The sequence below is a fragment of the Camelina sativa genome, chromosome 2 (assembly GCF_000633955.1).
Source record: "Camelina sativa cultivar DH55 chromosome 2, Cs, whole genome shotgun sequence".
Classification (NCBI taxonomy): domain Eukaryota; kingdom Viridiplantae; phylum Streptophyta; class Magnoliopsida; order Brassicales; family Brassicaceae; genus Camelina; species Camelina sativa.
The window spans coordinates 19145611-19160880 of NC_025686.1; the positions used below are offsets into that span (position 1 = coordinate 19145611).

At 32.7% G+C, this 15270-nt stretch overlaps 1 protein-coding gene and 2 non-coding genes across 3 annotated transcripts; 2 read left to right on the forward strand and 1 right to left on the reverse strand.

The window, feature by feature from the left end:
• Window positions 232–304, reverse strand: TRNAF-GAA. The gene has a single exon. It is a non-coding gene; the product is annotated as a tRNA-Phe (tRNA).
• LOC104729583 lies at window positions 10009–11430 on the forward strand. The gene is made up of 3 exons (XM_010448541.2): window positions 10009–10256; window positions 10352–10688; window positions 10779–11430. Exons 1-3 carry the CDS (start codon window positions 10034–10036, stop codon window positions 11230–11232), a joined length of 1014 nt encoding a protein of 337 aa, XP_010446843.1. The 5' UTR covers window positions 10009–10033; the 3' UTR covers window positions 11233–11430.
• Window positions 11572–11644, forward strand: TRNAF-GAA. The gene has a single exon. It is a non-coding gene; the product is annotated as a tRNA-Phe (tRNA).

A 15270-nucleotide genomic window follows, 5' to 3' on the forward strand; every position in this document is an offset into this window, starting at 1 on the left:
ATCCGAACCTAGTCGTTATTTTAAAATGTGATACAGTATATAAGGAACCGGTTTATAATTGATAAACTAGTTTAAGTGACATTATTAATTGCCTGAGAATTTGGTTCTTAAGCGGCCATATACATTGTACTACATTAAAATAAAATAAACGAGTGAAACACATACGTTCAAACTTCAAGTGGTGTCGTTTTGCAAACGAACTAAAATATCAGGTAAAAAACAAAATACAAATGCGGTGAGCGTGGATCGAACACACGACCTTCAAATCTTCAGTCTGACGCTCTCCCAACTGAGCTATCCCCGCGATGTCATTAGCACCTACAGACGCCTTTATATAGCAAACATCGCAAAACCCTAGCTATTATATACCAAACATCGCAAAACCCTAGCTATCCAATAGAAACAACCACTCACAAATCTTTTGCCGAATTTGCCAGTCAGATGCTTCATCATCATAGAAGAGAGACACGACATGAGATATTCTGAAATTTTAGAACGATCAATTGAAAAGAAAAAAAGGGATTTGATTAATGAATCGAAATTACATCAACTAAACCCAATTAGCTAGAACACTTGAGAAAGACAATGAAGAAACATGGAGAGAGAGAGAGAGAAAGAATTGCATGAAGAAACAAAAGAGGTGAAACATAAACTTCATCGATGGCAAACTGAAAAACTCAAAGGGACATGATTTTTTTTTTTTTTTTTTTGAACAAATACGAGTGGCTTCTTCATGATCTCTTTTTCTTGGTCAGCCACCTTATCTCAAGATTCTTACCATCATCATCTTCAGGCACCATGGCTTTGTTTTCCCCCTTTGAGATGAGACTGTTTGATTGACCAGAGCCCAAACCATTCTCTTGTAAAGGAAGCAAATCATTACAAAGATTTGTGGACGTTGGATAAGGAGGAGCAAAAGGAGGCACCTGACTTGATGAGCCCATTCCATTCTCTTGCGAAGAAAACAAATCATTAAAATGATTGGTTGACGTTGGATAAGGAGGAGCAAAAGGAGGCACCATGGATTTGGAATCCATTCCCATTGAGAAGAGACTATTCGGGTGACTAGAGCCCATTCCATTCCCTTGCAAAGAAAACTGATCATGACAAAGATTGGTGTTTCCAAAAGGAGGAACATATCTTCCTGGGAATGAATCAAACGGGTTTCCAGCGACAAAATTGAATGGAGACACACAAGGAAACACGGGGCTGAACAGATTCGTTGTTCCTCTAGTAGCTTCCAATGAGTTAGAGTTGGTTTTAATGCTATTGCTGCTGCCTCCTATTGGCTTAGATGGACCAAGAGTGAGATCAAGATTAATATGATCCTCATCATTTGAAAAAGCATTTGAAGTAAACTTTTTAAGGGTTAAAGGATATCTTGTAGAACTTCTATGGCGGCCAGCAGTATTGCTCCAGTTGAGGATGGGATGGTGATGAGGCGGAAGACAGGTAGAAGACAGGTAAGGTCTGCTGCTGCTGCTGCTGCTACCTCCTCCCCCGTACATAAACGGCCCAGAGGACATCCCTCCATAGCTTCCGAAAGGCCCACGATAAGTATCCTTTGAAAGCATTGCCTCGATGAACAACTTCTTATGGAATTCTCGTTCCTTTTTGTGGGCTTTCTGGTGACCGGCTAGAGCTTGCCGGCATGAGAAATTCTTCATGCAGAACCTACAACAGTAGATTTTGCTATCTGTTTCTCTTTTCACAACCTCTAAAACGGAACGAGGCCTCTCAAGGATAGTCCTTTCAGACACAATATCTTGAGGAGGCTTTTGTTCCTGAAGGTTCATCGTCACCTTCTCCTCCTCGGTCACAACAACATTTTTGAGTTTTTGATCATGTTTGGGTGGGGGGGAGGAGCTTGCTGAAGACACAGGTGACTGGTTCTCCATAGATTGTTTTGTAAAAAAATGTCTTATCTCTTTTTGTTGTGATCTAGAGGAAAAGGCCGAAGTCACACTATTTATTGATGAGAGGGTTTAAGTCATTTAAGGTATGAAATCTCCCAAGGGTAAACAATATTTAATTAAAACCTTAAAGGTGTCTTTGACTAATTTACAGTTAACATTTTTTTCTCTGAGCAGAATAAACCATTTGAAGATATATATCTGAACTTTTACTCCTTTTGTCCTTCCAATTAGCTTTGTGTAATCTGATTTTCTTTACTCATTTCAAATATAACCATCAGCGAATGTTACATCATAGATTAGATAATGCATATAAGTATAAAAACATCATCTAAAAACTATCTCTTTTCATTTTATTTTATTTTAAATATGACGTTGGCGAGTTTGTTAAATCGACATTTGAAAGCTACCGATTTTTCAATAAATCGAAGATTATCTTAAGTATTGAAGTGATGTATTCAAATAAATAACAATTATTAAACCAAGTAAGTGATAACAATATTTAATTGAAACCATAAAAGGACTTTGGAATCTACAGTTTTCTTTAAAAGATATTGGCACCTCTCTGAGTAATCTCCAGACTCCAGTTCACTTTTCTCTGAGCCATCTCCAACACCGCAACTCTGCTCTATTTTAGAGGTTAAAACTCTATTATAGAGCAACATTTGCTTCAATCATACTCTATATTTTAATTTAAAATAGAGAAAATGATGAGATTGCTCTATATTTAGAGTAACTCTATTCTCATCTCTATTTTTTACACTAATTTTATTTTTAATGTTACTCTATATTAGAGTAAAAAATAGAGATATACATTGGAGACGGTCTGAGCAAAATAAACAATTTGAAATTATATATATAATCCAAATTTTACACCTTTTGTCCTTCCAATTGACTTATAATATGAAGTTTTTACTCATTTAGTTTATAACCATCAATGACTCTTATTTTATGGATGTGATTATTATGCCTACAAGTGTAAAAAATAATTTAGAAACTGTCGTTTTCATATATTTTTTTTTCTAAAATGACGCATTGTGAGTTCGTTAAAACGACCATTGCAAACCGACTCTTCAATAAATCGATCGTCATTTATCGTAAATATTTATATGAAATATATATTAACTGATGTGTTCAAATAAACAACATTAACTAAATCAAGTAATCACAGTATTTTATCTTCTATGTAATAGAGTGACATGTTCTTTTTCACTTATTTTTTAGATATATATTTCAATAATTGCAAATACAATGAAATAAAAACAATATATAGACAATTAAATTCGAGTTTTTTTCAAAAAAATTCTACTTACAAACGCCAGCTAATACTCATCAGCTTTACTACATTTGGTTTTTCTTTCTTATCGTAACTTAATATTGACAAATAGAAATAGTGTATTTACTTTAATTATGTTGTTTTCTATTTATTACTTTCTATATGTGTATATTATTTTAAGCTAATCCAAACATTTTTAACTGTTTGTTTAGAAGAGTTAAATCAAATTTGGATTCAGCTTCAGTTTCAATTTATTTCATGTATTTAACTTAGATGTATATATTTTGAAACAGGATACTCGTTTTGTTCTGTATGCGTTAAAAAATTTCATCCCATTACTGTTCTCTTTTAAATAATACATATTCGACTATATTTATTATAATAGGTTTAGACAGAATACATGCATTCTCTGTTTATAAATTTAATTTTTATTAACTTTAAATATTTATTTGGTATAACATACCTAAGTTTGATATTTGGTTTAGTTTCACAAATGAATGATGATTTTTTAAATATCAATAAAGAAGACAACTAAATAAAAAAAACAATGAGAGAAAGTGATCTTGTCCTAAGGCATAATCAAAACTAAACCATAACCGTATTTTGGACCGTAATCGTATATAACATTTATAAACCTAAACCGTTAATCATAAATATATGGTTAAATTTATATTAAGTATAACTGTTAATTACCATAATCGTATCAAAATTGTTGGTCAATTGGATTGTTAAAATATAATTTTTTTACCGTAACTATTTTTAAGATATAATAAAATATACTAATAATTATTTATTTAATATGAATAGTATGATATATAAATATATGATTACACTGAAAGAGCATATCAACTAAAAATAAATAATATTAACCGTATTATATCATCAAATAATATCAACTATATCATCATCAAATAACTGCATTCGTATATAATCATAACCGATAGTTAATAAACTGTAATCGTACATGTGTTCATGCCTACTTATCCATACCAATCCCGTTGCATATCATATAATTTCCAGATGACCTAAATATAATTGTCAAGCGATCAAACCCGTCTAATATATCTGCTTGCAACGTTTAAAATTTTTTGACCCGTAAAATCTCATTCCGCGTAATTCATATTAGTAAATAGTATGTCCGCATATGTTCTGCTTTAATTCGTGTTAAAAAAAATTTTGTCCCGTATTTTGTCAAAAATAGTTTAGATAATGTTTTTTATTTTCTAAATTACGCGTTTCTTTCCCTTACCCATTATTTAATGTCCGGATATTTGAAATAAATATAGCGTTGAATTTGAATTTAGTTATTTGATATCGAAAGCCACAATTAAACTTAAACATTTAAATTTTATACTATTGCCTCTTTACCTCTATTTCTTGTCCAACTTTATGAGAAACTGTTTAGATAATGTCATTTTTTTAAACTACTTGTTCTCATAAGAAGAAGAAGAAGAAGAAGAAGAAGAAGAAGAAGAAGAAGAAGAAGAAGAAGAAGAAGAAGAAGAAGAAGAAGAAGAAGAAGAAGAAGAAGAAGAAGAAGAAGAAGAAGAAGAAGAAGAAGAAGAAGAAGAAGAAGAAGAAGAAGAAGAAGAAGAAGAAGAAGAAGAAGAAGAAGAAGAAGAAGAAGAAGAAGAAGAAGAAGAAGAAGAAGAAGAAGAAGAAGAAGAAGAAGAAGAAGAAGAAGAAGAAGAAGAAGAAGAAGAAGAAGAAGAAGAAGAAGAAGAAGAAGAAGAAGAAGAAGAAGAAGAAGAAGAAGAAGAAGAAGAAGAAGAAGAAGAAGAAGAAGAAGAAGAAGAAGAAGAAGAAGAAGAAGAAGAAGAAGAAGAAGAAGAAGAAGAAGAAGAAGAAGAAGAAGAAGAAGAAGAAGAAGAAGAAGAAGAAGAAGAAGAAGAAGAAGAAGAAGAAGAAGAAGAAGAAGAAGAAGAAGAAGAAGAAGAAGAAGAAGAAGAAGAAGAAGAAGAAGAAGAAGAAGAAGAAGAAGAAGAAGAAGAAGAAGAAGAAGAAGAAGAAGAAGAAGAAGAAGAAGAAGAAGAAGAAGAAGAAGAAGAAGAAGAAGAAGAAGAAGAAGAAGAAGAAGAAGAAGAAGAAGAAGAAGAAGAAGAAGAAGAAGAAGAAGAAGAAGAAGAAGAAGAAGAAGAAGAAGAAGAAGAAGAAGAAGAAGAAGAAGAAGAAGAAGAAGAAGAAGAAGAAGAAGAAGAAGAAGAAGAAGAAGAAGAAGAAGAAGAAGAAGAAGAAGAAGAAGAAGAAGAAGAAGAAGAAGAAGAAGAAGAAGAAGAAGTGAAATAGGAAAAGATGGTTGAGATAAGAGAGAATACTATCAACCTTCACAAACGTTCACAAACAGTACCTTCAAGAAGAAGAGGAATGGAGGAGATATGAGATCTTCTCAAAAGGAAATGGAGAAAAAAAATGGTGAGAAAGACGTGGAGAAGATTCACGCACTGCACAAATTTTGAGGTTACACAGCTAACCTAAGAAGAGACGTCACATAGACGTGAATCTGATGGTGTTCAAAGGGGGACACCAAGCAAGAAAGGAGTTGTTTACCTAAAAGAGAAAAGGGAGAAGTAGGCAGTTGCAAAAGGGAAAGGGAATATCCAAGTGATGATAAGTCAAGGAGAGAAGATCATCAAAGAGGTATTTCAATCGCTGTTCAATAAATGATCCTCAAGGAAGAAGGATATTGACTATGAAGTTGAAAGCTGTGATAAAAGAAGAAAAAGTGAGTGGAAGAAGGTTGCCAGAACATTCAAAGTACAAGTGACAGAAGATCACGGAGGACACGTGATGAAGTTCACTTGGACAAATTTTAAAAGATATGTGGAAAAAGCTGGCAGGTTCAATGAACAAGAAGCTGAACATTTCCATAAGCTTGTTGCTCAAATACTATGATGAGTGTATGAGGCTTGAAGATGAAAGAAGACGATACGCACCTGTTGTGACACTTGGGAAAGAAAAAACTCAATCAAAAGAGTTGAAGATTTGAGACACAAGATTGACCATAACTCAATTAAGGGGACTGTTAGTTTGTAATTGAGTTTGGTCTTATTATGTTTTATAATTAAATAATTAATGTGTCTGTAGTTAGTGAAGAGGTGTGTATATAGGGATGTGTTATTAGATATGTTATTTCAAGTTGTCAGTTGTGACAAGTTACGAACGGTTATGACCGTACCACTTATATATAAGTGTGGTGTGTTGTAAAACAAAATTGTAACAAGTTTCATGTAAATAAAAATTTCAGTTTTCGATCTTGTCTTCTTCAAAGAGAAGAGACAAAAGGTTTCTTACTCTGTTTTGTTCTGTTTCTTTTCTTCTTCCTTTCAATATTCTAACAAAAATTATTATACATCAAAATTTTATAAGCAAAAAAATATAGGTTCAATTTTTTTTTTTTTTTATAAATTGTTTTCTAAAAAATGTGACTAATGATAATGAGACTCTGTGAGTTTAATCATACATGTATTTACAGGAAAAGATAGAGTTAATGAGATAATTAGGTTTTTTATTTTTAGAGCTATGATTGTGAATAGAAAGACATCTTGATCAATGTACTTTCTTATGGTTGAAATCAAGGTAAACAATGAGTAGAAAAAAATCTTGATTATAATTGGGATGCAAAGGATCAAAGCATATGAAATACAGAACAAACTAATTTTGAGACCTATCTTCAACAAAAGTAAATTTTGTTATTTGATCATCTTGAATGTTTGTTTAGACTTCAGAGAAATCACAATAGATACTAATTAAGTTACATAACCATACATGATAAATATACAAAAATATATAACCAATTATAATAATTTTCATAAGAACAACATAAAAAAGTAGTTTGTTCCATAAAACTCTTTTTCACTAAGAGTTCTATAAGATACAAAAGAAAACAAAAAGATGAGGATGAATGATTTACAAACTAAACACATAGAACAAACAATAATTAAATCTAATCACAGTAAAAAAAAAGAAATTCCTAAGAAATTGCATAATTGGAAGCTGTAATCAATTGGTATACGTCTTCTTCACATCAGCATCCATTTTTATTTTTGGAATAAGTTTAAACATTGAAGGTTTGAGAGTAAATACTAACTTTGAAGCTATGTATTTATAAGATGTTTGAGTCGGTTGTGAAATATGGAAAATCCGAATTTGGCTAATTAGTTATCACAAAATCCGATTTCAAAGATTTCCGAATAAACTAAAAAAAAAAATTGTGACTTCCTAGTTTTCTGATCGCTCAAATATATGCTAAGAAGTAAGAACTAATATGGATAATTATTAAATGTAGAATAAGAATTTGCTATAATTGAATTTTTTGCATTATTTTAACTTAATTATTCCATATATTAGCAGTGTTCAAGAAAGCAGTCTAGGCGGCCGCCTAGGCGCTAGGCGCTCAGCAGGCGCCTACATGACCGCCTAAACCGCTTAAAATTACGTTAATTTAATTTTAATATTTATTTTTGATTTTTAACTATATATATTTAAATTATTAAGTTTTATATCTATATACGTAATTATAAATGTTTATATGTTGTTAATATAACTTAAATAAATGTATTTTTCTTAATTTTGTATATAATTTATATTTATTTTATTTTTCTAACATATATTTATACATAATTTTATATATATAATGTTTTATGTTGTAAACGGCTAAACCGCCTAAAAACTGTCTAGGTCCCGATTAGGCGTTCTAGGCGCTAGGCGCTGGATCACCGCCCAGATACCGCCTAGCGCTTTCTTGAACATTGTATATTAGTTATGCTCTTACGGTAGTTAAGATATTGAGGGATATCGAATTGTTTACTTTCCTAAAATATTGATATTAATCTTTTCTATTTTTTTTTCAGTTACCCGATTTGATGATGGTATTAAAAATTTCGTAAAATTGCGTTAAATAGTATCAAAGAATTTCTAATCTAACGGTTTTTTATTTGTCAATCATAATCTAACGGTTTATGTTTTTTAAAACTTTATATAATAATTTCCTCATCTAACAGATTTTTTCTTTCAATAACCACAAAATCGGAATTAATTAATAAGATACTAATTTGAACGATTACCTAAAATATAACAAAAACGTTTTTTAATCTTTTTTTTAATATATAGGAAATTGAGTGTGTTTGGTAACATGTATATTTGATATGAAATTTATTTTTATCCCTAAGTGTATTTTCCAATTAATAGTATAGATTATACAGGATTATTCGTCTATTATAGATCCCCTGCACATACAATATACAACAACACTTTTAAAAGAAAACGAAAAAATATATTTTAAAATTAAACAACTCTTGCAAGATAACTAAAGTACTACTAGGTTTTTACACCGCGTGACTAAATTATGAATTATTATATTTTAAATAATAATTTTTAATTTATTTACTTTCCCAATTAATTAACTTTTATCTAATTAATTTAAAATTTTTTTAGAACGTTTTTTCTTCTTCTTAAGTTTTATACAGTTTAGAACCTAATTACATGAAAATTGTTATTAAATTGAATATAAAATTTTAAAATATTTAGTTTTGTTTTTTATAATTTAATAGAGGTATATGTCTATATGGTATGTTAGTGTATATTTTTATATATACATAATTTTTTTTTCGGAATATTAAGAATGTGTTGTAGTATGTGTAATATTTTGTAGTTCATATACTAAATAATTTATAAGTTAATTTTTTAAACTACGACTACAAATCTATAGTATATGAAATAAACTAATAGTTTTAGTGTTGGTTCTATAGTCCAAACCCGCCATGCTAGGCGGATCACACAACATGTTTAAAGATTTTTAATCCGCAAAAACTCATTATACGAAACCCTTGAAAGTAAAATATAGTATGTGAGGTTAAAAGTCATTTTTTATCAAATCAATATTTTATTCGCCTCCTTATAAAAATAAGGAAATAAAATCTTTATACATTTGCAATTATGTTTGTTACCAACACTTAATTTCTATAAAAAAAAATTGAATATAGGTAGAATTAATTTGTTTATTTAATTAATTATTTAATATCAATGGGTTCCAACTTCAGAATTTATTTGTTAAATGTCTCAAAGAATGTATATATAGATGGGATATTAAGAGAAACCACTATTTGATAACTCGGTCTGATGCTGTGAAGTATGAACAATTGTGCACCTTTTTAACATAAAAAAATATTGACCTAAGCACTTAAGAGTTAAATTCATTAGGTTAAGAAAACATTTGAAAAAAAATTCATAAGAATAATGACTTTTTTTTTGTATTCTTTAGATGAATTTTAAATTTTCTGAAAAAATAATACTTTGTTCACGAATAAATCATACATAAGATAAGAGTAACACCATGCATGAACCAATATCAAAAGATTCGTAACAGGTCATGGCCTCATAGGTAATAATATAACACATGCTCAACAAAAATGTCATTGTCCTATTTATTAGGACCGAAAAATGTGGATCACACTGCTTTTTCTACTAACAATTTTAATAACTTCGTTCATATTTATCGAAATTACGATGTTTATAGTTTGTTGACATAAACAAAAATACTTGGATTTATGATATAATTAGTCGTCATTACAAAAACTAATCTTAAACCGATCCCTTAAATTGGAGAAATAGTCATACTTTTACTTAGAAACGAAGCAGTAAAAAAGGTTAAGTGCAATCGTTGATGGTGTCGCCGCAAAGTTCGTCCAAAGGCACACAGTCTCCAACTTGTATCTCCATAATTAATTAACATAATAGCCCCTTTATCAAGCAAGCATTTGACTTTTCACTCCTATAAATTCACAATTAACAATTCTCATCATCATCATCAAAACAAATCAACTCTCCTTCTCTAATCGAAACAAAGATGGAGATCTCAAAGACCCTTTTGCTAGTGACGGCTCTGGTGGCTGCAACTTGTTTCTTGCAAGCCAAGGCAGCTGGAGTTTATTGTAGTAACCCTTACACTCGATGTTACCGCAAGTACATTAACTGTCCAGAGGAATGCCCAAGCACAACAGCCATGAACTCCAAGAACAAAGTCTGCTACGCCGATTGCGATAGACCCACCTGCAAATCCCAATGCCGCAGTAAGCTTTTTTTTCGACTCCTTAATCAAAAAGTTTCCCACACATGTCTTTTGTGCAGTACTTTAGAGTAAACCATCATATGTTTTTGCGTGTAGTGAGGAAACCAAATTGCAACAGACCTGGATCAGCTTGTTATGACCCGAGGTTCATTGGAGGAGACGGCATTGTCTTCTACTTCCATGGAAAGAGCAATGAAGAGTTTAGCCTCGTCTCTGACTCTGACCTTCAGATCAATGGTAGGTTCATTGGTCACAGACCCGCTGGTCGTGCCAGAGACTTCACATGGATCCAAGCCCTCGGATTCCTCTTCAACTCCCACAAATTCTCCCTCGAAGCCGCAAAAACCGCCTCATGGGACAACGAAGTCGACCATCTCAAATTCTCTTTTGATGGCCAAGATCTATCTGTCCCAGAAGAAACTCTCTCCACCTGGTTAGTATTTGATACAAAACCTCAGTTTCGTGTTTAGACTACATGTCATGGTCGATTCTTGAAACTCTATATGTTTTCTCTATAAATTAGGTATTCACCAAACAAGGACATCAAGATCGAGAGAGTGAGTATGAGAAACAGCGTGATCGTGACAATCAAAGACAAAGCCGAGATCATGATCAATGTGGTTCCAGTGACAAAAGAAGACGACAGAATCCACAGCTACAAAGTACCATCAGATGACTGTTTTGCACATCTTGAGGTTCAGTTCAGATTCTTTAACCTTTCACCTAAGGTAGATGGAATCTTGGGACGAACCTACAAGCCTGATTTCCAGAATCCCGCTAAGGCCGGAGTCGCCATGCCAGTCGTTGGTGGTGAAGACAGCTTCAAGACTTCTTCTCTACTCTCCAATGACTGTAAAACTTGCATCTTCTCTGATACACAAGCAGATATTGATTCAGTTAAGTCAGAGATCGCATATGCAACTTTGGATTGTACCCGTGGAGCCTCTTCTGGATACGGTATCGTGTGCAGGAAGTAAAAAAAAAAAGAATCTTAAAAGAAGAATAATGCCAGAGAGCACACTAGCTTCTACTGGAGATTTTCCAAAGTATAATTTACAAGTAATGGAAAAATATGTAACTTTGCAATGTATTTGTATCGTATCATCCACCATGTACTCTAATTTTGTATTAACCTAATCATTGTTACATAATACTAATAAACATTGCTTAATCTACGAGACGAAATCAATAAGTTCATGATGAGTGCTGAGAAAATATTTGTTTCAATCAATATGTTTAGCTAGCGTAAGGTGTGAAAGTGATTTTTGTTTGAATAAAGTGGTTTAAGTAACATATTTTCTACAAAGAAAACAAAAGCGGGGATAGCTCAGTTGGGAGAGCGTCAGACTGAAGATCTGAAGGTCGCGTGTTCGATCCACGCTCACCGCAATATTTTTTTTTTCCTATTTTACGTTACTTCCTCGAAACGGCGTCGTTGTGCATTCTTTGAACTTTTATCCTTTCTTTCAGAACATTTAAACGACATCGTCGTGGCAATAAACCATGCAAATTAATAAGACTGGATGAAAAGGACGTCGTTCTGGGGAATTAACTTTTTTCTCTTCTTTCATAACATTAAAACCGACATCGTATTGGCAATAAAATAAAGTAATAAACTATATGCAAAGTAAGAATGGATGTGTTTCATAATCTGAATCAAGTATTCTAACAATTTTATCAGGCAAAAGCAAACTGATAAAATGAATTTTTATAAACTTGAATTAGTTAAAAATATAATCACATTCTGATTCTTGTTTGCTTTTATAAAAAAAAATCAGTACTCACTATATTACAAAACAAACAATAATGTCTGTCTCTGTTGTTGTTTGTACTGGGGGAGAGATCGTGCTCGGCAAGGATCCTTCGATTGGGATCGTCGAGGAGGGTAGAGGCAGGACAGTTCGTGTTCTCGTTCGCCCCCATCGCTGCTCCGTCGGTTGCTCCGTTACTTCGTTGAGACCGTCGCGAGGGTTCGTCATGAATCTTGAAACTTCGAGGAAGTGAGGACCGTCGGTATTGATTCGTCAAAAAGAAGCGTTCTGCTCTTGCCCCACGGTGGGTGCCAATTGTTTGTACTGGGGATTGCACAACACTTAGTAGATAAGAATTTTAGGGGGAAGAGTGAAGTTGGTTCTTTATTAACGATAAAACGTGAGGTCGTCACTAAAACGAATCAAGATTGAGCTCGTCAGTTCACAGGAGAACTAACAAGCTAATAATGACGAGCTCGGAAGCTAAAAGGAATTATACAGAAAACAATAACAGTGTTTAGATGCAAAGTATTGCTCTCAGGGTATTGTACGCGAGTCTCCTCACTATTCCCCAACGAGTACTGTTTCTTTATATAGCGGACTGTTGACCGAGGGTTCTCTAGGGTTTTCGTCCTGAATTCCCGAGATTTCCCTCCGCGGATTGTTAATGATTTGCTCCCAATTTTGTCGGGCCGAAATCACAATTAGATTGTCTTGTTAGGCCGAGTGGCATATTGGACGCAGCCCATGTCCAACAGTTGTTTTCACCAAATGTGTTTTTAATTATCTTCTTCTTCTTCTTCTCCTACCTTCCACGAGGATGAACAAGCTGCCAAAACACAGCACTCGTAGTCGCGTCTTCAGCATCATCATCAGTACATGTCCCTGAATTTACTCCTCCTCCTCCTCTATCAATTATACTCATACTGTTATCAAACGGCTCCATTGGCGCCATTGGTATCCCTGGAATATGGTTTGTACTATTATCATCAGGCTCCATCAAAGCCGAAGATGTTTCTTCCAGCTATAACGCGTACTCCAAATTCCACAGTACATCTCCCATAGAAGGCCGGTCCACGCCGTATTCCGCTAAACATTTCTCAGCGGTTTCTCCAAATTTCTTCAACGATGCTGGATTCACTTAACCTAAAATATGTTCAAGCATTGCTTTGTACTTAACCTAAACATTGTTTTGTGGAGTCAGTGAGAAGGTTAAAAAATACTAGTACTAGTCAACATGGTTGGCAACCTAGGGGAACTGGTTTCATAGTTTTTTTCAAATATGAAGTTTAGAACAACACAAAAAAAAAAAATATATATATATATATATATGAGAAAATTTGAAGGTATTATAATAAAAAAGCTATAGTTAGTTTGTTTTATGTGATAACCCTTATCTTAATTCATGTAATCCAATCATCTCAAAATAAATTACTTTAATAGAAATCCTAATAATTTCTTTTAATTAAATACTATCAATATATGAGATATAGACTTTGGATATAACTATAAGTAACAAGCGAGTTAAATATAGAGAAATACCCTAAAATAGCACTATATTAAGTTTTTGTTCCAAATATAGCACACATGTTCATATGTTTCTAATCTAGCATTTTTGAAATTATTTTTATTTTACCTTAAAATTAATCATAATTTTGGAGATTAATATCGATGTGTATACATAGAGAGAAAAAGAGCTGGTCGAGAGAACATAGAAGTCTCAGATTTTTCAGATCTTCTTCAACGAGAAACATTTTGGATGATTAACGGTGTTGAATTCCTTGATCCAGGAATCAAGGAATTTTTGATGGAGTAGTGTTGCGGTAATTCACCGTCGCCGGTGACGTACGGGTTCGACGAAGAGAGTTTTGTTTTGTCAAACCGGTGAAGAGAGTAGTAGAAACGGAGACTTCATGCTGGATGAAGGAGGTAGAGAAGAACTTCAAGCTTCTCCAATCGATGCTCTTCGGTCTGTGGTGCTCTTGAAGATTTCTGATTTCTCTTCCGCTCAGATCCTTGTGACTCATCTTCTACGTTTCCTCAATTCTCGCTCCGTTATGCGGTTCATGATTTCATCGGTCATATCTGCTAAGAAGTTGGCTCTAAGATTGATTTAGCCATGGAAATACCCATTTCAGATTTGGATTGGTACTTGAGACATACCCTTTTTTTATCATGTTTAAATTTGGAGTATGTTGGTTTGAATTTGACTTGCTGAGCTTAGCCAAGTCTTATGAGTGGTGGCTTGCATTATTTGGTATTGGAATCTGTACAGTGAATGAAACTGAAAACATGGGTAATCTTCATCGTTTGTGGGTTCAGCTATGCCTCCGTTTGCTTATGATTTGTGTGTTTTTTTTTTTTATGTTTCATCCTACTTCATTGTGATTTCAGATCTTTGTTTAAAGTGTCAATCATATTTGCAACTTGTAGAATCTACAAGCTAATGGTTATATTCATGAGTTTGATACAATTATTCAAAGACATACAAACTGCAAATCCAAAATTGGCTACATAGGTGTTGGTTTCAGACATTTAGGAATACCTTAATAAATCTCCGAGACGTCTTCCTAAACAATATGTAATCCTTCCTAAATTTAAAAAAATGAGTTTTGACCCATCTTTTAATAATATTTTGGTTCAATATAACACATAATACTCCATTTAGTGAGGAATATTGATATTTTTTGTGTTCATCATAATATTATATGACTTATGATTTGATTTTGTGTCTTTCTAAATCTTTATGAAGACTATCCTAAATTTTAAATTGTCATTCCTAAATATTATAGAATCCTTCCTAAATTTAAATAAATATGTTTCTAACTCTCTTTTTGGTGTTTTACCTCAATATATCAAAGATTACTCCATAAGTAAAGGGTATTTACCAATATCTAGATTTTTATGAAAGTCAACATGAAACCAAATGTTTTATGAAGGTCATCATGAAGTTCAAAGTATCCTTCCTGAACTTCATGTAGTCCTTCATGAATTTTCAAAGAATCCTTAAAATTAAAGAGAACATATAGCAAACTCAATCATGTTATAGTATTCTTGTGATCCATCATCCATAGCTATTGTAACCTAGAAGAGCCTACATTATAATGGAACCTAGCTCCTTTGTATAGCTATTAGCTTCAACAATAACAAGATCACATTTTATCTTAAAGACTAAACATTCTCTTCCCTACCTGTTAAACTTGACCTTGCTACTAGGTGCTGGTTTTTCAAATTGCAAAAACATGAGAAGGGTAACTACGATTA

Excerpts from the sequence above, each read along its gene's own strand:
- LOC104729583 (XM_010448541.2), top strand. The coding sequence starts at position 10,034 with ATGGAGATCTCAAAGACCCTTTTGCTAGTGACGGCTCTGGTGGCTGCA. Across the intron at positions 10,257-10,351 it reads CTGCAAATCCCAATGCCGCA|TGAGGAAACCAAATTGCAAC; the intron begins GTAAGCTTTTTT and ends TTTTGCGTGTAG. Across the intron at positions 10,689-10,778 it reads GAAGAAACTCTCTCCACCTG|GTATTCACCAAACAAGGACA; the intron begins GTTAGTATTTGA and ends TCTATAAATTAG.